This window comes from Osmerus mordax, chromosome 7, assembly GCF_038355195.1.
Source record: "Osmerus mordax isolate fOsmMor3 chromosome 7, fOsmMor3.pri, whole genome shotgun sequence".
Taxonomy (NCBI): domain Eukaryota; kingdom Metazoa; phylum Chordata; class Actinopteri; order Osmeriformes; family Osmeridae; genus Osmerus; species Osmerus mordax.
The window spans coordinates 17,208,943-17,231,398 of NC_090056.1; the positions used below are offsets into that span (position 1 = coordinate 17,208,943).

Consider the following 22,456-nt stretch of genomic DNA (forward strand, 5'->3'; position numbering starts at 1 on the left):
ATCTACAGTAGTAGGCAATGCGCATCGCAAGCACACTCATCCACTGAGTAGTGTGAGATAATAGTATTTACATTTAGTCATTTTAGCAGACGCTCTTATCCAGAGCGACTTACAGTAAGTACAGGGACATTCCCCCGAGGCAAGTAGTGTGAAGTGCCTTACCCAAGGACACAACGTCATGTGGCATGGGCCAGGAATCGAACCAGCGACCTTCTGGTTACTAGCCCGATTCTCTAACCGCTCAGCCACCTGACTCCCTGGTGCCTTGCTGATAGGAAGCATACGAATTAACCTGGTTTCTTTAGAGGTTCTGTCTAAAGAGAATACTTTTAAAACTGTAAATTGTTATTATTAAATATTTAGGCCCCATTGTGATAATAATGGACATCGATCGATGTAAAAAGTTATTGTGAAAAAAAATATTGGCCATATCGCCCAGCCCTGCCTCTAGCTTGTAGCCTCTAGCTTGTAGCCTCTAGCTTGTAGCCTCTAGCTTGTAGCCTCTAGCTTGTAGCCTCTAGCTTTCAGAACTTAAACTCTGGCTTCCTTACATAGACACTAGTTGTTGTTCTAGTTCTTGTGGGAGACTAAACGTACTGTGATAACTTGGTTTAGACAACCCATAATACTTTCTTTTTCACTTTTGACAACAGTAGTTGTCTTTTTCACTATTTTATACGAGCATATTAATCAAATAGATTACTTCCCGGGACAAGTATATACTGTTCTTTGAACTGGTGCATGTGGACACCATCTTATGTGTCAGTGTTGACATCAATTATTAATAGTCGAAGCTTGGCGATAGCGCATGTGCTTGCAGAAAGTGTTGCTAAGCGAGAGCTTTAGTGTGTTAGACATAGAGAGAACGACAGAGAGGGGGATGGCAAGAGAGACAGAACATTGAGAGATTGTAGCACGAGTAGCTTCAGTCAGGCACCCTAGCTGCAGCAGCTCTAACGAGGGCTTACGGTCGCTCAGGGAGACGTAGGAGCAGAAGAAGCTGGAGGAGGAGAGTGCGCCTCACAGAGACAAAGACAGAAGTCTCTGGAACAGAGCGAGACAGGAAGAGATCCATACAGTAGCTGCAGAGAAGAGAGAGCTAGTGACTTTCCAGCGTGTGTGTGTGTGTGTGTGAGAGAGAGAGAGAGATAGAGAGAGATAGAGAGGTGGTGAGAAGATGATGAATCGTCAGGCTTACTTCTACCGTGTTCCTCCTCAGGAGTTGCACAGGAGGAACCAGCTCCAAGCAGACCCGACCAAGACCAAGGCCCTGCAGACTGTCATTGATATGAAGGTAGGCCTCACACCTCAGAGCAGCCCACTACATGCTATCCTCAGCTTGTCCCATACCGATACACTCACACACACACACACACACACACACAGCCTGCCCGCTCAACAACCCATACACACACACCAAAATTCAGAATTCATTATTGATCGATACTGGTATGATCAAGAATATGTTATCCGTTGACCTGCCACTGATCTAGAATCTGCACACAGATCTGTCCTACTTTATTGTACTACAGGTCAGTAGTTCATCCAGACTGTGATATCAGTTTCATACAGAAACCTTGTCAATTATTGATAATCATTCTAGTGTAAGGAGAGCATGGCTTATTCTACCATCAAATTCAGGAAGGATCTAATTGCAAACATTCGCACATTCGCACACACACTCACACAAACATACTGTCCAAACACACACACACACACACAAACATACTGTACAAACACACACATGTCAAGTGTGTACAGAGGCCATTCCCAGGGTCCATATTGGTCCATGCAGAGTTGAACACTTACTCAATTTGTTTCAAATGTCACATATGGAAGCTTTCTCTCTCATCCTGACTCTTTGAAGTGAGTGGAAGCTGTGAAAAATGCACTCCGCATGTGTGCACACGCGCGCGCACGTGCACGCGCACACACATACGCACACATGCACATACGCACACACACACGCATACATGCACACACACACACACACACGCATACATGCAGTCAGCACACGTTTCCACAAACGTGGATGTTTTACTGCTAAACCACAGTTATTTTTCACACACCCTCTGTGATTTGTCCACCCATTAGCAAACTGCATGTGTTAGAATAGAATGTGTGCAGTGTTGTAAAGGCATGCTTGCTTGGGTCTGCTTGAAACTGTATTTCACTGGTGCATCGTAGCATTCCAGAGCTAGACACATAGCCAGACACAGTCAGGCAGAGGCATGTACACAGATACAAGAAGAGGGATAGTTTAACGTGTGTGTGTGTCTGTTATTGAGCTAATTATATGTTGTCACGTTGTACGTTTAAAAGTGTGCTGTTGTGTGTCAGTTGTGTTGTGATGCTGTGCGTGTGTGGGTTTTGTACTGTGCTGAATTGTGTATGTTTGTCGTGTGATTTCAGACGACAGCGCCCCCTTTCTGTTTTGATCCTGATGTTATCTGGCAGGTACAGTAAGAGTGGCCGTTTTGAATGACTCTTCTTCCCTCTCCTCTGTTCTCCTCTCATCTCCCCTTCCCTCCTCTCCTCTCACAATTATTCCTATGAATAACTGTGGCCTGCGTATAGTGTGTGCCGGGAGGGGTGGGGGCGTTGATGTCAGGGGATATAATAAAGGTCAGATGCTTGCCTTCTGCCTGTGGTCTCTGCCTCATGGCATCATACAGCCTGCTTCCATTTATTCAATTACCAGTGCCTCTCCTCCAAGGGTTACCGTTCCATGTATGTCTGGTCCTATGGAGCAGAACAACTTCAGGGACGTGCCCTGCTCCATTCCCTCATAGACAGGAAAAAAACAAAAACATACTGTATACAGTACAAATGCACTCAGGATGGTGTACCTAGTGATCTGTTCCAGAGGCCGCACTGTAATGCAATACTGCATTACAGTATTGCATACAGGAGGCCTCAGTTTACACTGCTAAAGAAGGCAGAAGAATTCGCTTGTCTATTACAAGCAACAGCTCAGCTCAGATTCATTACGGTGGTTGGCAACAGCATTTAGATACACGACCTACGGGTGGTCCAACTAGTAACAAACTATCATGTGCAGTGCTCACGTTAGCATCTATGTACTGGACCCTAGACCTACAGGAAAGTGTCATTTTAGCTGGTTAGCTTAGCCCTCTTGACCCCATGACTATCCTTGTTCCCTTTGCTGCTTTCAGGTAAATGCTGTGTCACAAAGTCGTCTTCTTTCTCTGTCCCCACCTCCTTTGCAACGCATGACTTGTCTTTCGAAACCGTATCCACCAAAACTCCTCTTGACTCCGCATGACCATTCAAAACAAACCATTGAGTGGATAGCTGTTTATAGGTAGCTCCAGGCATGCTAAGATCCCCACGGAAAACCCTAGAACACAAACCGGGTTTACATCAACGACGACAGAGTGTCAGAGAGAGAGAGCCTCTCTGACAGTGTGTGACATCTGTGGCTTCTCCTGGTGGTGGTTTGGTGCAGGACACCAAGATCTCCTCCCTGGAGCGGAACATCAGAGACCTGGAGGACGAGGTCCAGATGTTAAAGACGGGCGGCCTGCTCCACCCAGACGACCGCCACGAGGAGCTGAAGCACGTGGAGCTCTACAAAAGCCACTCCAAGTTCATGAAGACCAAGGTAGAACATTCCGGGTGGTTCTTCTGCTCCGGCATGCGTGTGAGCTCCTCGGGTCCTTCTCCTCAGATCTCTGCTGCGTGTGTGCATGCTTTTTGAAACGGCACCTCGCGACTCCCGAGTTCTTACAGGACAATGTGGAACTTCAAAGGGACTGCGCAGTGCATGGTTGTGTTTAGCGGAACAAGAATTATGACTTGAAGTTCACGTTCTCTCTGTGTGTGTGCTGCTCTCCTCTGCATGTTTGTGAAGGAGGAAGGTCATGGGAATAGGCTTTCGCTGCATGGCTTTAGTCTGGTTGATTTGAAGGTGTTTTGCCTACTGTTTTCTCCTTGTCGCATTCTTAAGTGTTCATGTTCATGCTGTGGTTCTGTAAAGGTGTTCTGCTCAGAACTGTGAGACCTGTTTGCCATGACCCAAATGCAGTCTCAACAACAACGCTTTTATCCTAAAGGGGGATTTGAACCTGGAACATCTTGCTTTGCAGTCAAATGGTCTACCACTGAGCTATAACCCCACAGGATTAGAGACACGTTGATTCAGTCTTGCCGTTACACAGCTCTCTGATGCACTTCCTGCTTGGTGTGATTGTCCTGATGGAACAAACTGGTATCCCCTGACGATAAAGGGTGTCACTTTACCTCACTTCCTTTGGCCAGCAGGAAGCTGGCATTTCACAGCACCCGGGTCAGGTTTCGTCTGCCCTGAAGTTCTGTAGCTCTATGTTGGTTTATTCATAAGTAGTGCGAGCACACACACACACATACAAACACATACACACTTGTACACACACACACACACACACACACACACACACACACACACACATGTAGATGAATAGGTAGATGTAGCCTGTGCAGAGGGTGTGTTTGACAGTGAGGTGTAGGGTTTCATAGACTTCATAGCTCTGTCTGAGTGTCTGTGATGGCCAGGCTCGTCGAGTAGCGTTTCATGTGAGAATGTTTCTCTTTGGTTAGTTAATGGCGCTCTTTGTAAGCCCCATTTGTCAATGCATTGGGGAAGTTCCTGATGCAATCACAAAAGGATGTTTTTATGAATGGAGCCTTGACAGATGACCGTGAGCTTACAACAGCAGAGGAAAGAGCTCTCTCCTCACTGGAACGTTCTGGAATGATATACATCACTGTGACGGCTAGGGTTTGGTCTCGGAGGCCTCGTCTTTCTGCAAGCGTATACGCACACACATACACTCACTCATACACACACACACATGCACACGGATATACCATAATGAGGTGGACCCTCTCAGGTACTTCATTTTTGTCTGACCCATATGTCAGCTACACACACACACACACACACACACTGCCACAGTCACGTCTCTCTCATGGCATCTGTCGTCTGCAGTATCTTCCAGGGGGCTGTTCTTTCAGCACCAGGCCAGGGTGGTGCTGAACACGGGGGGTGGAGGGGCGGAATGAGTTGAGAAGAGGAGAGGAGGAGGAGGACAGGAGTCCCAGGCCTCTCTGGTTTTCCATCATCCCTTTCAGGTGTTTGGTCTGTTGTCCCAGTGGGAAGAACATCAGTTAGGGTTTAAACTAATGTAATTACATGGCTATTCCTATGTAACTACATAGTTGTACTAAATAAGCTTTTGTAGTAACAAAGTAATCATTGTACATCTAAAGTGTTGACTTTAAATGTATTAAAATCATTTGTTGGTTTAAAGGAGAGTTGAGTCATCCAAAGATTTAAAAGGGGCATCCTGGCCATTCATTTTCTAGAGTCAGTCAGAAAGATCTCTTGTATTATTTAACTGAAAAACCGGAATGTTTATTCATTCCTGCAAAGCCTGTTTCACTCAGCCATTTGTAAACACGTCTTCAAACCCAAGTGTTTAGTCTCTGGAGGGCTGTTAGTCAGCAGTTTCACCTAGCTTAGCGGTTGTTGTGTTCTTGTGTTTTTGTTTCTTCAGGACAAACTCTCGTCCAGTGTCCCAGTGTCTTCCAGGGCTGCCCCCCCACGCCACTTAGACCCCACCCTCCTCCTCTACCAGCAACCTTGGATAGCACACCGCCCAGAAGTACTCCCTCTCATGCCTCCTCCCTCGCTCTCTTTCACTCTCCTCTGTCTTCAGTTCTATCACTCACCTGCTGCATCTCCCGTCTCTACTTTTCTTCTTCTACAGTTCTTCTTTCACTCGCTAGTCCACGTGCTAGTCCTGTCCTCTTCTTCTCCTCTCCTTATTGGTCCAGTTCTGGCTCAGAATTTTCCCTTTCATGACGTGTTCTTTTGTCGAGCGCCACAATTAAGAAATCTTCCCTCCAAATCAGCCTCTTGAATTTTTTGGCACCAGTGAACGCAGATGATAATCTCCTGCACATACCGAACCCTCTCGAAAAGACAGAAAAAAAAAGAACATGGGGTCAGAACCCCCCCTTCCCCCTGCACGTACACACATACACAAACACACACACACACAAACATACACACTTACACAAATGGCCCATTTGATTTCCTTTGTGGTTTTCGGTGCTGGTCTTGCAAATCTTTTCCCTTCAGTTGCACCATTTCTAAACCAATCAACAGCCTGCCAGATATCAGAGTGTAGCATTGCCCCCTCATAACTCTTGTTCTTCCTCTGAGTGTTTCTCCTGCTCTCCAGTTGGCTGTTGGGATGCAGGGGCTCTACAGGGTCTCCGGAGAGGCTTTGCAGGGGCTTCACAGGGGCCAGTGGCAGGACTGGGACTGGACAAGACTAGGGCTGACTGTGTTGCACAGAAGAGCATTTTTGGGGCACCTTCACAGCTATGATACAGAGGAAATCCTACATTACATCAGAGGAATCCAAGATCATACTAATATGTCTGCCTCCAGATCTTTGCATTAGACTGAATACCATCTCAGGGTAATCAGAAAGGATCAGTTCAATCGATCAACTCTATCATGAGTTGTCCTAAAACCATATATTTGTAATCATTCGAATGCGAGTTGTTTTGTACGGTATCTGTACGATCTGTAAGATCATCCATCTGAGTAGGTTTTACCCGTATTTCAGTATTTCTCGACCTTTGGTTCTGTTCAGGGAGTGTGTGATGAGAACACCCTCACTGTGAGCATGAGGAGCAACAGGAACACAGACCTCTTCTACTTGGTCTTTCCCACTCCCTAAACTGAGCATCAGAGGAGATATAGGAGGTATCCGGCTGAAGGTGGCTCCACTGTGGCCTGCAGGGTGCATGCTTGGTACCGTGTGTGGGTGTGCGCTCAAGCAGAGGGACCTGCATGCTGTGTTCACCAGGTCTGAAGGGGTTGGTTCATATCCATTCATGGATGCTAGCCTGTTTGCTAACGCTGTGTGTGTGCGTGTGTGGGGTTGGTTCATATCCATTCAGGGATGCTAGCCTGTTTGCTAACGCTGTGTGTGTGCGTGTGTGGGGTTGGTTCATATCCATTCAGGGATGCTAGCCTGTTTGCTAACGCTGTGTGTGTGCGTGTGTGGGGTTGGTTCATATCCATTCAGGGATGCTAGCCTGTTTGCTAACGCTGTGTGTGTGCGTGTGTGGGGTTGGTTCATATCCATTCAGGGATGCTAGCCTGTTTGCTAACGCTGTGTGTGTGCGTGTGTGGGGTTGGTTCATATCCATTCAGGGATGCTAGCCTGTTTGCTAACGCTGTGTGTGTGCGTGTGTGCTGTGTAATCTACAGATAGACCAACAGAAGCAGGAACTGAACAAGAAAGAATCGGACATGCAGGCCTTGCAGACCAAGCTGGAGACGTTGACCAATCAGAATTCGGATTGCAAACAACACATTGACGTGCTGAAGGAGTCTCTTAACGCCAAGGAGCAGCGATCATCCACGCTGCAGACTGAGGTGAGTCTAACACACACACACACAAAGTACATACACACAGACACACACATTATTGTTCTCTCTCTCTCTCTCTCTCTCTCTCTCTCTCTCTCTCTCTCTCTCTAAATGGGTATCCTGCCGACTAACTCGCCCCGCCAGGGAGAGAGGCAGATAGAAACTGGCAGCGTTTTCATCTCTGTCTTTTGAAGTTCTGAACTCTGTGGGTCTAATGATTTTATCAGTCACACAGCCATAGGGGGTGGTAGGGGGTGTGTTAGTGTGTGTGTGTGTGTGTGTGTGTGTGGGGAGGGTGGCGGTTAGCATTTTTCTGCAAACTTCTCTAGAGTTTGGAACCAATACTTTAGACGGCTTCATGTTGAGCAGTGGAGGAGCGTCTCACTAACGATGTCCACTCTTCATTACAGGAAGCAATTTGGGCCAAAATTAGGTCTAATTGTCTGTACATGTGCAAAGAATGTTTGGCCCATGGGTAAGGGGAATATATCTCACTCAAGAAATTGGCATTTTCTGGGTGGTGTGTGTCAGTGTGCATGGAGTTTGTTCTCTGTGTGTTTATGTATGAGTATGTGTGTGTGTCTATGGGAGTGTGTGTGTGTGTCTTAGAAGGGTTAATGTATAACAGAGCACAACACACCTGACACTCGACACTATCCTGACATGGCCATCTCCTCTCTTCCTCCAAGATGCTGGCATAGGAGCCCTCGTAACTGGATCTGCCATTCCTACACACGCACACACACACGCACGCACACCCAAACATACAGACACACACAACACACACACACACACAGCCTGTCAGTCCCGATTGCAGTGCGCTCGTCTCCGGCCCTCTGTGCTCTGCTCTCCTTGATGTGGCATGTGCCTCCTGGCCCGGGGAAGGCTTGGGTTTCCTGACTAGGAGAGTTAAGGAGGGTTAAGTGGCTAAAGGATGAGCCTGTAAAGTGGTGGAGCTCTTTACCCCCCCAACTGCCCCCCCCCCCCCCCCGCCCGCCCCCTCACCAAAACCACAGCCCCGCCCCCCCCCCCCCCTGCATTCCTCCTCCACCTCTGTCACTCAGCCAGGCGGAGACGACAGGCTTTCTCACGGTGTGCCTCGGACTCTGACCCCCTCCGCCCCCCCTCCCGCTCTCCTCCAGCACCCGCCTCCTCGTTACCATGACGATGTTACCCCTCCATCTTTCCCCTCCCTCCTTCCTTCCCTCCGTCTCTCTTTGCCCGTCTTGTTTCCTTTCCCATCCCTGATTCCCCCCCCCCCTACATTTGCACACTGTGTGTGTGTGTATAGTTGAGTGTGTGTGTATATGTACTGTATGTTTATATGTGTGTGTATACATCTACTTGTGTGTGTGTCTTCCAGAGATCCACTCTTGAATAGCCTTCATGTTGGAAACAAAAGAGGAGCAGGGCTGGGAACAGAGGAGGCAGTGTGCGAGAGAGGGATGAGAGAATGGAAGGGCATTTATGTGTCAGTCCAAGCTCAGGACAGCTCTCTAAAGAGGGCTGATTGAATCCATCTCTCGATTACTGGAAAATTTGAAAAATGATGTGTGTGTGTGTCTGCATGTGATCTGTGTGAAAGCATTTTGCAGTTAATACCAGCAGTAATGTAACCCTTTAATAGCTTGGTGTCACCCTATCCTCAGGAGAGCAGAGTGGTGAAATGATACACCCCCGATCAGGTAACCTATAACAGGCCTCCCTACATATTTAACCAGCCAATGGGAGAGTGACAGGAAGTTGGGCTGACACGGATTCACTGTGGTAGCGTGCACTAAAGTTGCCATACTACCAACTCTAGCTTTTAAATGGAGATGAATAAGTTCCTTTTTCTGGAATATTATCTGTTTTTGTCTGTTTGAAAGCATAAAGAGATATTAGATAAAGAGAAGACATGTATGTAACTCTGAATGAGGGAGTTCAGTTTTCATGGAACATCACCCGTTTTATGATTTGGTTCCTCTCCTGGTTCCTCTCCTGGTTCCTCTCCCTTGCTCTCCTTGTTCCTCTCGTGGTTCCTCTCCCTTGCTTTCCTTGTTCCTCTCCCGGTTCCTCTCCCTTGGTTGCTCTCCTGGTTCCTGTCCTTGTTCCTCTCCTGGTTCCTCTCCTGATTCCTGGATGGTCCTCTGCTCTCTCTCTCTGATGGATGTCCTGGAGAGGTAGTGAGTCGTGAAGGAGCTGTGGACTCTCCACCGCACGGCCTGAACCCCGCTGAGCTCTGTTCCTGTCTCCCTCCCCCGCTTCTGAAGCTCTCTCTCTCACTCTCCTTCCCTTTCTTTTTCTCCTCTGTCTCTCCCTCTCTCTCTCTCCCTCTCTCTCTTTCTCACTCTCTCTCTTCTGCTCTGTCTCTTTCTCACCTGCAGGCCATTGTCCTGCAGGTGAGAAGTAGTCAGCACTGAAAAGGTTCAAACAGTCGCCACAAACAGAGCACTGAAATCTGGAAAGGCACCCAAACGTCTCATTTAGCTGACCACCCTGACCTGGCATGACTTTGCCACGACCCTGATTTGAACCGTCGGTTTTCGAAGCAGACGATGACCTCATCTGAACCCGTTTGACCGCTGTCACCAGTCCTGGGGCCCGGCCCGTGTTCCCTGGTTGCGTCCGTGTGGTTTGGGACACGGCGCTAGCAGAGCCCCCCAGAACAAACATGGCGCAGTCCAAAGTAAAGACCCCGCGTGTTCTGGAGAGACCATGTGGAAAACCCATAAAGACGAGTTATAGGGGTCAGAGGGAGGAGGAGATATTTAATGGTTTACACAGAGTGAGAAGTAAACATGCGCGAGCGCAAACACACACACACCATGCCCACATACACATACAGGACACTGGGACACCAGAGGAGATAACAGCAGCTGACATTAGGTAACATCAAGTGACCGGGGCATGATGATATTTAGGTAGCAGGTGTGTGGTTTTCACTCCTCTGCAGAGGAGGAGAGGAGAGGCGAGGAGGGGATGGGAGGGGAGGAGAGGAGAGGAGAGGAGAGGAGAGGAGAGGGGAGGAGAGCAGAGCAGAGCAGAGCAGAGCAGAGGAGAGGATAGGAGAGGAGGAGAGCAGAGCAGAGGAGAGGAGAGGAGGAGAGCACATTCAGATATGACCCTTCAAGGCACTGTCAGTCAGCTCCCCTCCTCCTCTCCCATCCTCTCCTCTCCTCCTCTCCCCTCCCCTCCCCTCCTCCCCTCCTCCTCTCCTCTCCCCTCCCCTCCCCTCCCCTCCTCCCCTCCTCCTCTCTTCCCCTCCTCCCCTCCCCTCCTCCCCTCCTCCTCTCCTCCCCTCCTCCCCTCCTCCTCTCCCCTCCCCTCCTCCTCTTCTCCCCTCCTCCCCTCCTCCTCTCCTCCCCTCCCCTCTCCCCTCTCCTACCCTCCTCTCTTCTGTTTATTTTTGCCTGAGGGTCTCTCTCAGCTTCATCTGGCCTCTCTGAGGGCCAGTGTGCATCACTTAGCCCTCTGTTGACATGTGGTAGCAATTTCAGACCCAAGTTCTCAAAAATCAACATAAACACACACGCACGCACACACACACATTCGCATGGCTCATACTCGGGCTTGCATCTTGATATAATACAGTGTGGTTGTCATGTACATACGTACAGTAAATTAGACTAGTGTAGTGTAGCGTACAGTGCACAGTAACAGTGTGTTTTACTGCTCAGGGAGTCTGAAGGACATATTTTGATACTGACAATGTTTTCCCTCTACTCAACTATCTTTACTGATGATGATGAAGTTTCTTGCTATGATGTGAAATCTAAAACGCCATGTGAGGCGGTATGAAGAGTGGGGGGTTACACCGTGGTAGACTGAGGAAGGCTGACGGAGAGAAAAACAGGACCGGAGGAGAGAAGAGAGAGGAGCAGTCATTCATCCCTCATAAATCACCTGCAGGTCAACATGGCTTCCCTCTCAGACGCTTCTAATGTGCTGCCGGCCCTTTAAGAATTACAGTCATGAACTTTAATAGAGGACTGCTGTTGGTCCCAAACATCCAGAGAGACTTAACGTCCCAGGGGAACACTCCGGAAGAGGTCCCCAGGGAAAACCCCTTTCTCATGTTTGGTTTTCTACACACACGCATGAACGGACACACTTATACGTGTCAGTCTGCCTGTTTATAGTATGCTGTGTGTTTTTGTGTGTGTGTGTGTGTGTGTGTGTGATGTTTCTGGATGATGCCGGCATACAGACAAACAGAAAAAAAATTGGATGCACCGTATCTATGTGACTGGCTCTGTTTTCCACATGCTGAAAACAGGACGTAGTAACTGGCCCTGAGGGCTTGGAATGATCAGGAAAAATAATCAAAGAGGGAACAAGTGTTAATGAGCGAGAACGCCTGTAGTGTCTTTCGCTTTGTGTGTGTGTGCGCGTGGTGTGTGCGTGTACGTGTGTGTGTGTTCTTGGTGGGGGAATGTTATCTCTCCGATGGAAGCTGTAATGATGATAAATGAGTTCTTAATAAAGGATGAGGCCATTCTGTGGTTATATTTAAGAGTTTAGTAGAGAGAATCCATCCGCTGCAGCTTAAGAAAGTAGAACTGCTCCTCTAGCTGCTTACCTTAATGTAGGGTGCAGCTTGATTTCACTGAGATAGAAAACCCAACCTGGCATAAAAAAATGCGGAATCGTTGACTGATGGGTGTTTACTCAGTGCAAGCATTTAAAGCTGATTCAGAAAGCAAGTGTGTGTGTGTCTGTGTGGGTGGCTGTAGTCTTGTCTGTGTGCGATCCTTCCCTGCTCTTGTCTCAGTGCCTGTGGGCAGACATCTGGGTTGCCAAGCGTGTGTGTGTGTGCATGCCTTGGTGCGTGTTTGGGTGGGTGTGCATGTGTGGGTGACTGTTGCCTGTGCGTGTGTGTGTGTATCGGGGCATGTGTATGTGTGTGTTTCTGGGTGTGTGTGATGAGCTTGAGCTAGGATCTCTGTCCTACCGCCTTCCAGTACAGTGAGGGCTGGCCATCCCTGGTCTCCCCCTCTGTCCCTGAGATCCGGTCCAGACCTCCCTCCTGGTCGGAGCCTGGCTGCTCTGCTGACACATCTCCTCAGAGCAGGCCCGCCCTGGCCCCGGGAAACAGACAGCCCTCATATCCGCTCAGATCACCGCTCAGATCACCGCTCAGATCACCGCTCAGATCACTCCAAACCCCTCTGACATCATGTCTAATTGGTCACTTCAGGTGTGGAGGAAATCTGTAGTGTGTGTGTGGAGACACCTGGGTTTGCCAAAAGTGTGAGTCAAGATCAGGGGTCCTGAGACAGCCACAGTGGCCAGCCCAGCCCTGGCCTGTAGGCGTCCAGTGATATGCCTGACTACGTGTGCAGAGTGAGCTCACCCCTGGGCTGGGCTGGAACACACCTGGCCCATCTCGACTGCAGAACACTTAAGCCAGTGGTTGAATGCGGTCATTCATACTCGACCTCTTTGATGAAGTGTCAAAGGTAGGACTCCCACTGCAATAGTAACACAGATGGTCTCTTCCTGTCATCTGTTTCCTCCCTCCCTCCCTCCCTCCCTCCCTCCCTCCCTCCCTCCCTCCCTCCCTCCCTCCCTCCCTCCCTCCCTCCCTCCCTCCCTCCCTCCCTCCCTCCCTCCCTCCCTCCCTCCCTCCCTCCCTCCCTCCCTCCCTCCCTCCCTCCCTCCCTCCCTCCACTCCCACCACTTGTAGAACTAAGAGAAAATATACAACCGCAATTTGTGAAAAACTACCTTGTAAACCAGAATAATCCATTTAATTTTACAACAGATTCATTCAAATAAATATTCCTTAATAGCTGCCTTATGCTGTCAGTCCTGAGCCATGGGGAGCTGAATACCTCCCACAGTGGTCTGTAGCATTATCAAGATCTACTCATCAGAAACGCACATATCCTCAGTTTTAACTTTCTTCAGTTCAACTCACTTTATAAACCTTCTTTTTGAATGTTCTCAATAAAAGGTAATGGACTAAAAATGTGTACGCAAGCCCTGTGTCTCATACATAGGTGGCTTGTTGCTTTTTTCAGAGGAGGTAAGATTTAACAGAGTTCCGATTACACTGTAATCTCCAGAACATCTGTGTAAGTAGGCTACACAGACCAGCCAAGAAGAGCCTAGTTTATATAATGTTTACTGAGGCCTTACTGAGTCTAAACTGAGTCTAAACTGACTCCTTATTGAGTCTCTACCCAGTCTTAACTGGGTCTAAACTGACTCCTTATTGAGTCGTTACAGAGTCTTAACTGGGTCTTACAGTTACTGCGGTCTGCTCATGGTCTTTGGTTCTGTCTCTGGGACTGTGGTCTCCTTAAATGGTCTCTAAGGTTGTTTTTTTGCGGCTCCCAAGCCGACACAAAGGTTTGTAGCTCTCCTCCATCTGACTGTCAGAAAAATCTTTTATGATGAAACTTGAAGCAGAAAAAGGGAGGTGAACGCAAGCAGAGACACTGTTTTCTTTAAAGCTGTTTAACTTAGCAAACCCATGTCCAAAACCCAGATCTGACTGTTACTAGGGGTTAGGGTGCGAGGTGGAGTGAATGTGTGTGCGAACCTGTGTATAGGTGTGTGTGTGTGTGCGTGTGTGTTTGTGCATGTGTGTGTGCTGGCCTGTGTATGGTTATTTTGAGTGTGTGTGTAAATGCACATGTGTCTGACCAAGTTCATTTGGGGAAGAAAAAAAAATCCTCCCATTGCCAAGAATTAATAGTTTTGCAACCACGAAATCTTGAAAACATATCAAGGCCTTTTTAAATGATATGGTGTCGAGTGAGGGTCTGGAAAGCTTCTGCTGGGGTTTGGGGAGAGATAGGTCGATGGATGTGTTTTTAATTCATCTATGCATATCAGGAACGCCTCAATGCAATCTCCCCTGGCCCCCTTAAGACTCAGACCCAGCCAAACTGGAAATACCGGGCTCTCCCTTTTTCCTGATCCTCCTTCATTCTCGACTTCTCTCCCTACTTTTCTTTTGTCTCTCTTCCCCCTCATCTCTCCTCCCATCAGTCTCCCTCTCTCTTTCTCTCTCCCTCTCTCTTTCTCTCTCCCTCCCTCCCTCTTTCTCTCCCTCTCTACCTCTGTGAAACCTGGTAATTACAAAACAGACTGCTCCATAACAAGCCAAACAAGTCCCCCGTTGCCCTGGAGACGGCAGGAGTTGTGTGTTGACTGTTGTCTCTCCCTCTCACACACTATCTCTCAGGGCAGTGGCATGCTGGGAAGTGTAGGCCCCAAAAACATCCTGACTCGGGACTGGAGGTTTGGGAGGATTCATCCCCCCATGACATCAGCCTGCCTCTCCCTGGGAAGCAGGCCTTCTCATGGGAAGAGCAGAGGTCATGAAGGAGAGAGGAAGGGAGGGAGAGAGAAAGGAAGGGAGGGAGGGAGGAAGGGAGAGATAGAGGAAGGGAGGGGGAGAGCAGAAGGGAGAGATAGAGGAAGAGAGAGAGAGATAGAGGAAGGGATTGGGAGAAGAAGGGAGGGAGGGAGAGAGGAAGGGATGGGAGAAGAAGGGAGGGAGGGAGAGAGGAAGGGATGGGGAGAGAAAGAGACAAAAAGAGGGGTGGAAATGCCAGTGGAGCAGCCCGTTACTTCCCAGCCAATCTCTTTCTGCAAGGCAGGCCTTCTTTCCTTGAGAGAGAGCTTGGCTTATTTTGTGAAACCGCTGTCAATCAAACTGAAGCTGGAGGAAAGCACGGAGGTTCTGACAAGAGTTGGGGGATTTGTTTTTCATATTTGAATGTATTTTATGTTCCATATTGCAGCTTGGAGACAAAGGGATAGGAGAAAGAGAGAGAAGGTGGTGATGAAGGAAGCCAGAGGTCTATCACCTGTTGTGTGTTGTATATCCATCATCTCAGCATGTAACCACATATCCTGGATCCTAGTCCCAGTTTAGAGAAGAGCCTTTTCAAGTCCAGCATAGGGGATGACAGGAGCCTCAACATGCTGCATGGATCACACCAGCTGTGGGAGGTCCTCTCTCTCTCTCTCTCTCTCTCTCTCTCTCTCTCTCTCTCTCTCTCTCTCTCTTTCTCTCTCACTTTCCCTCCCTCCTTCCCTCCCTCCCTCCCAGTTATCAGCCGGTGTCTCAGTCACCCAGTGTGTGCAGTAAGTGTTATCATTGAGTCTCTCCAGTATCACAGCTTAGCCAGCGTCAGCCCAGCCTACAGACAGGGATATCCTGTTAGCTGGCGCTCAAAACATTCTTTCTAAATTGCTCTTCACCAGGTGAGAGGAGATTAGTCACACACACACGCACACAAATGCATGCACGCACGTGCGCATACATGCATAGGTAGGCACATGCACACATACACACACCTACAGAATTATTGGTGTCACTAGAGTGTGTGTGGGTGCCTGGGAGAGAGTGAGAGGAGAGAAGGGAGGACAGAGTGCAGCTCAGTACTGGGGCCTGGGCCGCTGCCAGGACAGCAACATGAGAGAAATACTTGACCATTCTACACCTGGGGGGGCCTGGGGGGGGCTGGGGGGGGCTGGGGGGGGGCTGGGGGGGCCTGGGACACCCTGGCCTCCCTTCTGCTAATGGCTCTGAGTGGCGCGCTGTGTCTGTGGCCTGTGGCATGTAATATCTCCACCTACTTTCTCTATTCACACTCTTTTACACGCACACACAGGCACACTCATACATACACATGCACTCTCTCACGCACACACACACGCTGATGGAAACTGTCTGCAATCTCCAAAGTAAAACGTAATTTTCTTCACGTAGCATCATTGAAACAATGCAGTTGTTTATGTGTACGTGTTTTTTTCATGTGATTGGAGATCTTTCTCTTCCTCTCTCTTTCTCTCTTTTTTCTTCTCTCTTTCTCTGACTCTCAGTATCTCCATCTCTGCTCTCTCTTCCTCTCTCTTTTTCTTCTCTCTTTCTCTTTCTCCCTTCCTCTCTATCTTTAGTAGTCTTGTAAACTGCCTCCAGGATGATAGCTTGTGGTGTTTGGAGCCTACATCAAACCTGAGAGCTTTTTCACACCGTCTCCCCCGAGTCCACCTGCGGCTCGTTAAAATGACTGTTAACGAGCTAACTCTCTCTCTCTCACACACACGCACACACACACACACACACAGGCTCTCTCTCTCACACACATACTCATACACATTCTCTCTCAGACACACATTCATACTGTACGCACACACACACACACACACACACAGCTCTGGGGTCACCTGGGTGTACTCTCCACCCTGGTAAGAGACGCTGGAAATGTAATCAGGTGTTGGGAGTGCAACAGTGGAGCACAGAGTATTTGACGGCCAGCTAATGTGTGTGTGTGTGTGTGTGAGTGTGTGTGAGTGTGCACGTCGTGTCAAGCCAGGCAACGTGTTAGAGCCGTGATAAATGTCCAATAACAGGCAGTGGAGTGAGCTCAGACGACTCTAACATGGCCACCTGGTGCCAGCAGGGTGTAGTGTGTGAGTGTGAGCTGTCCTGGACGGCTGATATACAGCCAAGCAGCCTACATCGGTGTGTCACACCACTCATATATCCCCAAAAACAACCCTGGAACCATCTCGCCCCTAACTCTCTTTTATGGCTCCACACACAGTGGCTTCTACCAGTGCTGATGCGGGATAGGCTGGAGTTCAGTGCTTCTACCAGTGCTGAGTAATGCGGGAGATAGGCTGGAGTTCAGTGGCTTCTACCAGTGCTGATGCGTGATAGGCTGGAGTTCAGTGCTTCTACCAGTGCTGATGCGGGATAGGCTGGAGTTCAGTGCTTCTACCAGTGCTGATGCGGGATAGGCTGGAGTTCAGTGCTTCTACCAGTGCTGATGCGGGGATAGGCTGGAGTTCAGTGCAGCACTGGAGGGTGGGGGGGGAGGAGGAGGAGGACGACGACACTTCCAACACTTCCACCATTCAGAAACAAGTGGATTCAGATGAACAGGGGACAGAAGACCGGAGACTGTGTTAACTTACTGAGCTAAAGGTCCCGGTTGTCTGTTGTAGTGTCTGGTGGCGTGGGCAGTAGTGTATGTGCCGTGTACCATGAAGGCTGGGTACTATAAGCCTAACCTCGGGTCTCCCTCTTTATCTCTGCGTGTGTCGTGTGTGTATGACGTGCTAATGTGTGTGTGTGTGCGTGTCCCAGGTGGACGCGTTGCGAGTGCGTCTGGAGGAGAAGGAGGCGTTCCTGACCAAGAAGACCAAGCAGCTGCAGGAGGTGACGGAGGAGAAGAGCACGCTGGCTGGGGAGATCCGGGACATGAAGGACATGCTGGACGTCAAGGAGAGGAAGGTCACCGTGCTGCAGAAGAAGGTGCGTGTGGGAGTGTGTGTGTGTGTGTTAGGTTACTCACTGCAGTGTCAGAGTAGAGCTCCTGCTCACCCATATATCATTCATATAAACACTCACACACACACACACACACATTAGGCTTCAGATGCCTTAATGACTTTTAGAAGGTTAACTCCCTCAGACGGCCCCCTGCCCACCTGTGGTGTGTGTGTGTGTAACCCCAGCCTCTATGGACCAATTACACACACACACACACACACACACACACACACACACACACACACACACACACACACACACACACACACACACACGTAAAGGTCCTTCTCTACTTCCTCTCTAGTCTTTAAATGAGACCTCTATCCTCCCTTGCTGTGTTTAATGAAGAGACTTGGAGTTCATATACCATACAAGCAGTGGGCACTCACACAGTGTGAGTGAGTGTGTGTGTGTGTGTGTGGACTAAAGGTACACACATGTCATTATGTATATGCTTTATATAGGGTTATAAGTGTGTGTGTATGAGAGTGTGTGTTCTGAGTTTTTTGAGTTGTGTGCGGATTCTGGGGTCATTGTCATTAAAGTTGGACCTTTAGCTTCCCTCCCAGTGGTGCTTAATGAGCTGTTGTCTCTCATCAAGAGAGGACTCTCTCTTTCACTCCATACTCTCTCTGTCTCTCCTCTCTCTTTCTCATTCTCTAGAAGTGTGTGTGCATGCCTGTGTGGATATGTGAGTGTGTGTGTGTGTGTGTGTGTGTGTGTGTGTGTGTGTGTGGGGATGTGTATGTGCGTGTAGTATGGAGGTGTACGTGTGTGTGTGTGTGTGTGTGTGGAAAAGCATCCAGGCTGTTCTCACGGTGACTGACTAGCTCTCCTGGGGGTAGGTGCTTTTTTCCAGACTGTAATTTGCTGGACTTCCTCTTCAATCTGCACCTGCAGAGAGAGAGAGAGAGAGAGAGAGAGAGAGAGAGAGTGTGAGAGAGTGTGTGAGAGAGTGAGAGAGAGAGAGAGAGAGAGAGAGAGAGAGAGAGAGAGAGAGAGAGAGAGAGAGAGAGAGAGAGAGAGAGAGAGAGAGAGTGTGTGAGAGAGTGAGAGAGAGAGTGAGGAGAGAGAGAGAGAGAGAGAGAGAGAGAGAGAGAGAGAGAGAGAGAGAGAGAGAGAGAGAGAGAGAGAGAGTGTTCCTGTCTAAGTGTGTGTTCGTATCTAAACATTCTCATCCCAGAAGGTAGCCTTTACTCCAAGCAAGATCCACCCGACAGGTCACAATTCGAGATGATTTGAAAAAAAGTCTACATGAGTAGAACAGGAGATGTTTTAGAAGTGGGATGAATAGCAGCAGGCTGTGCAGGAGTTCCTGGACCTGTAGGTGCTTCTGGGTGCAGGAGTTCCTGGACCTGTAGGTGCTTCTGGGTGCAGGAGTTCCTGGACCTGTAGGTGCTTCTGGCTGCAGGAGTTCCTGGACCTGTAGGTGCTTCTGGTTGCAGGAGTTCCTGGACCTGTAGGTGCTTCTGGGTGCAGGAGTTCCTGGACCTGTAGGTGCTTCTGGCTGCAGGAGTTCCTGGACCTGTAGGTGCTTCTGGGTGCAGGAGTTCCTGGACCTGTAGGTGCTTCTGGCTGCAGGAGTTCCTGGACCTGTAGGTGCTTCTGAGTGCAGAAACAGCCGAGGCCCAGTCAGATTTACAGTAGCAGGTGTTCCCTCACGTTACTCCCATAGCAAACCCTAAGCTCCAGCGCCGTGCTCTGATTGGTTTACCAAGCTTCCTGTTTCCCAGGAGTCCCTTGAGGGCTATAACTTACAGTGGGGTCCCCAGGGGGAGGGGCCAGGGGAAAGACTGGAGTCAACCTTTCAGTTTCCTCCCTGGCTCTCAGGTTGTTAAGTCATAGCTACCCTTTGGTGTGTGTGTGTGTGTGTCTATGAATGTGCCACTGCAGAGAGCATTTTTCTAGTGTGTCCTTGTAGACAAGCTTAGTTTGGACTTGTAGGGTAGCTGGAGCAGGGTTGGATTACCTGCCTACACTGATCTGATGTCTGTTTTACGAGCCCTTACAAATAGGTGGATTTATGACTGCGGCAGGGGAAGCTGATCCCAGACCTGTGCCAGTAGTAGTCAGAGGAGGAAAAAGTACACGCATCCTGCACTCAAGTAGAAGTACAGATATGTTTAAAAAGGCTCTGGTCTTGAAGTGAAGTTGAAGTGATGACTTTTTGACACCGACAATTTCGAACATCTCCCTCATTATGGCCATGGATGATCAGGAATGTCTCGATTCTCAGTCATGTCAACATCGCTAACTCCCTGTCTCATCCATAACGTACCTTAAAAAACACTCAACACGACAATTTTTTTTCTTCGAAAAAAGGTTTCACTAAAAAAGTTTGAATCATTTTAGAGTATTTGATGACGACTCTACTTTACTCTATTGTGCTCTACTCTACTCTGATCGCTCCATCTCTGAGCTGAGCTATCAGCGGTGTGGGTGAGCCCTGCAGAAGTGTGTCCTCCTACTGAGACTGTCAATATCTATACCAGATACACACACACACACACACACACAGACTCACACACACACACACACACACAGACTCACACACACACACACACACACACACACACACACACACACACACACACACACACACACACACAGACTCACACACACACACACACACACAGACTCACACACACACACACACACACACACACACACACACGCACACACACAGAGGTACAGGAAAATAAGAATGCACTTGCACGTACACACGGTCATTTGTGTCATGTGAGGCCGAACACGCACGTCCACACACACGTCCACACACACACTCAAACACGCCCACACACACAGACACACACACACTCAAACACGCCCACACACACAGACACACACATCCTCCTGAATAAGTGTCAGGGAGATGATGCATCTGTTTGTAGAAGCGTCAGGCTCTGTCGTTTCCCTGGAGACGGCCGGGCCCACACGCCCACCCAGAGTGTGTGCCGGTGATGACACGGTGTGATGACAAGCCGTGCGTGCCTGTGTGTGTGTGTGTGTGTGTGGCCGTGTCTGGGTGAGAGCATCTGTACAGAGCAGTCTCTGACCGGAGGAGTCATTTTTTTCAGTCTAGTGATTTAAGAGGAAAAACACATTGATGGATCTGAGCGCAGGGTGATATTATTGTGCAATATTGGACTGGGCTGTACAAAAATCTAGTTTTTGCTCAACCACATGGGACATTATGTTTCTTGAAAATGGTCTTACACATATATATATATATATATATTTGATTAAATGTAGATGCATGCATTATACAGACATTTCTTTTGATTGTTGTCTGCAGTTAGCTAGCTTGTTGTTGGTGCCTGTTGGTGTGGCTGTTACCAACGGAAACAGAGAAGGGAGAGAAAGACAAATGGAACATTCTAGAAGTTAAGGCACTGCTCCCATGGCAAATCTTTTAAAACTGAGAATTAATACTCTCAATCAGTCATGCCATGAAATCTAACATTTCACGTTAGAAAATCAATTTATGTGATTGTGACACACCATTAAAAAGTTATTAGACAATATATAGAATTAAATGATAGTGATTAGCTCAACTTATGTAATGCCTGTATGTCAGTGTAAATGTGTGTGTAACGTGCGCGTTTTTGTGCGTTTCCGTATACATGCTTGTGTGTGTGTGTGTGTTACCATTTGCCTCAACACAGTTTATACGGTAGACGGTCTCCAGGGCCAGCCTGTCCATGATGTCATAGCTTTACTTTGGGTCCACAGAGTGATCACAATCTCTAAAGGTTCGATTGGGCCCAGAAAAAATGGAAAAAAAATGGCCGTTGTGCAACGCGGAGAGTGCGTGTCAGCAACCTGTGTGGACGTTTCAATTTGACGTAGCAGAAATCACAACAGTGGAGGCTCTGTTCAACCCCTGGCTTTCAAAACCATGACCAATGCATAATGATTCATTTATTTATTTATTTGTTCATTTGGGTTATTTTGGGGGATAGGGGGGGTTGGGGGGGTGTAGGTGCAGGAGAGACACAACTAGTGAGTTGTGGTTTTGGGTTTTGGCATGCATGTGTTATTCATGTTCAAACATTGTGGCTTTTATTTCCATCCATATTCATGCTGAGCAGAGAGCAGTCTTTGGAAGTATAGTATCCCCTATCAAATTCCCCTCTATAGTAGCTACCGCTGCTAGTACAGAAATATTCTGTTTCGTTTGGTTGGGTCTGACCTGTGTGGTGGATGTGTTGGTACATACACAGAGCTCTCTGTGTGGGTTTGCTCGTGTCTACCAGATGGAACAGACTCCTGGGATTGTGTCTCTGTCTCGACTGTGTCCCTCTGTCCGCGCTCGCTTGCTTTGGTCTGGTATGAAGTGAATAAAACAAGCGCTGTCAATCCCTAACTTCCTCCATAACCCACCAGACACCTAACGAGTCAACTACAGAAAAGCCCTTCAGAACTTCACCCACCAACTGCTCAGCAACAGTAGAGTACCTTTCTATTATCCTAATCCCTCTTCCCACCCTCCTCTCTCTCTCTCTCTCTCTCTCTCTCTCTCTCTCTCTCTCTCTCTCTCTCTCGCTCTCTCTCTCTCTCTCTCTCTCTCTCTCTCTCTCTCTCTCTCTCCTCTCTCTCTCTCTCTCTCTCTCTTCTTCCCCCCATCTCTCCCCTCACCCTCTCCTCTCTCCCTGATCTCTCCATTCACCAGAGTCCCCAGTCCCAGTACAGCCCTGTCAGTGTTGAGCCTAATACATATG

The 22,456-nt window shown here is 48.6% G+C and overlaps 1 protein-coding gene across 1 annotated transcript in view; it reads left to right on the forward strand.

Annotated features, from left to right (window-relative positions):
- The window catches only part of LOC136945361 (ERC protein 2-like), an 86,672-nt gene that overhangs the window by 10,634 nt on the left and 53,582 nt on the right, over positions 1-22,456 (forward strand). The window contains exons 6-11 of the mRNA XM_067239131.1: positions 1,220-1,294; positions 3,470-3,625; positions 7,292-7,459; positions 17,550-17,717; positions 19,113-19,126; positions 19,233-19,262. Of these exons, the coding sequence (XP_067095232.1) occupies positions 1,220-1,294; positions 3,470-3,625; positions 7,292-7,459; positions 17,550-17,717; positions 19,113-19,126; positions 19,233-19,262 (611 nt within the window). The remainder of the gene's footprint in view (positions 1-1,219; positions 1,295-3,469; positions 3,626-7,291; positions 7,460-17,549; positions 17,718-19,112; positions 19,127-19,232; positions 19,263-22,456) is intronic.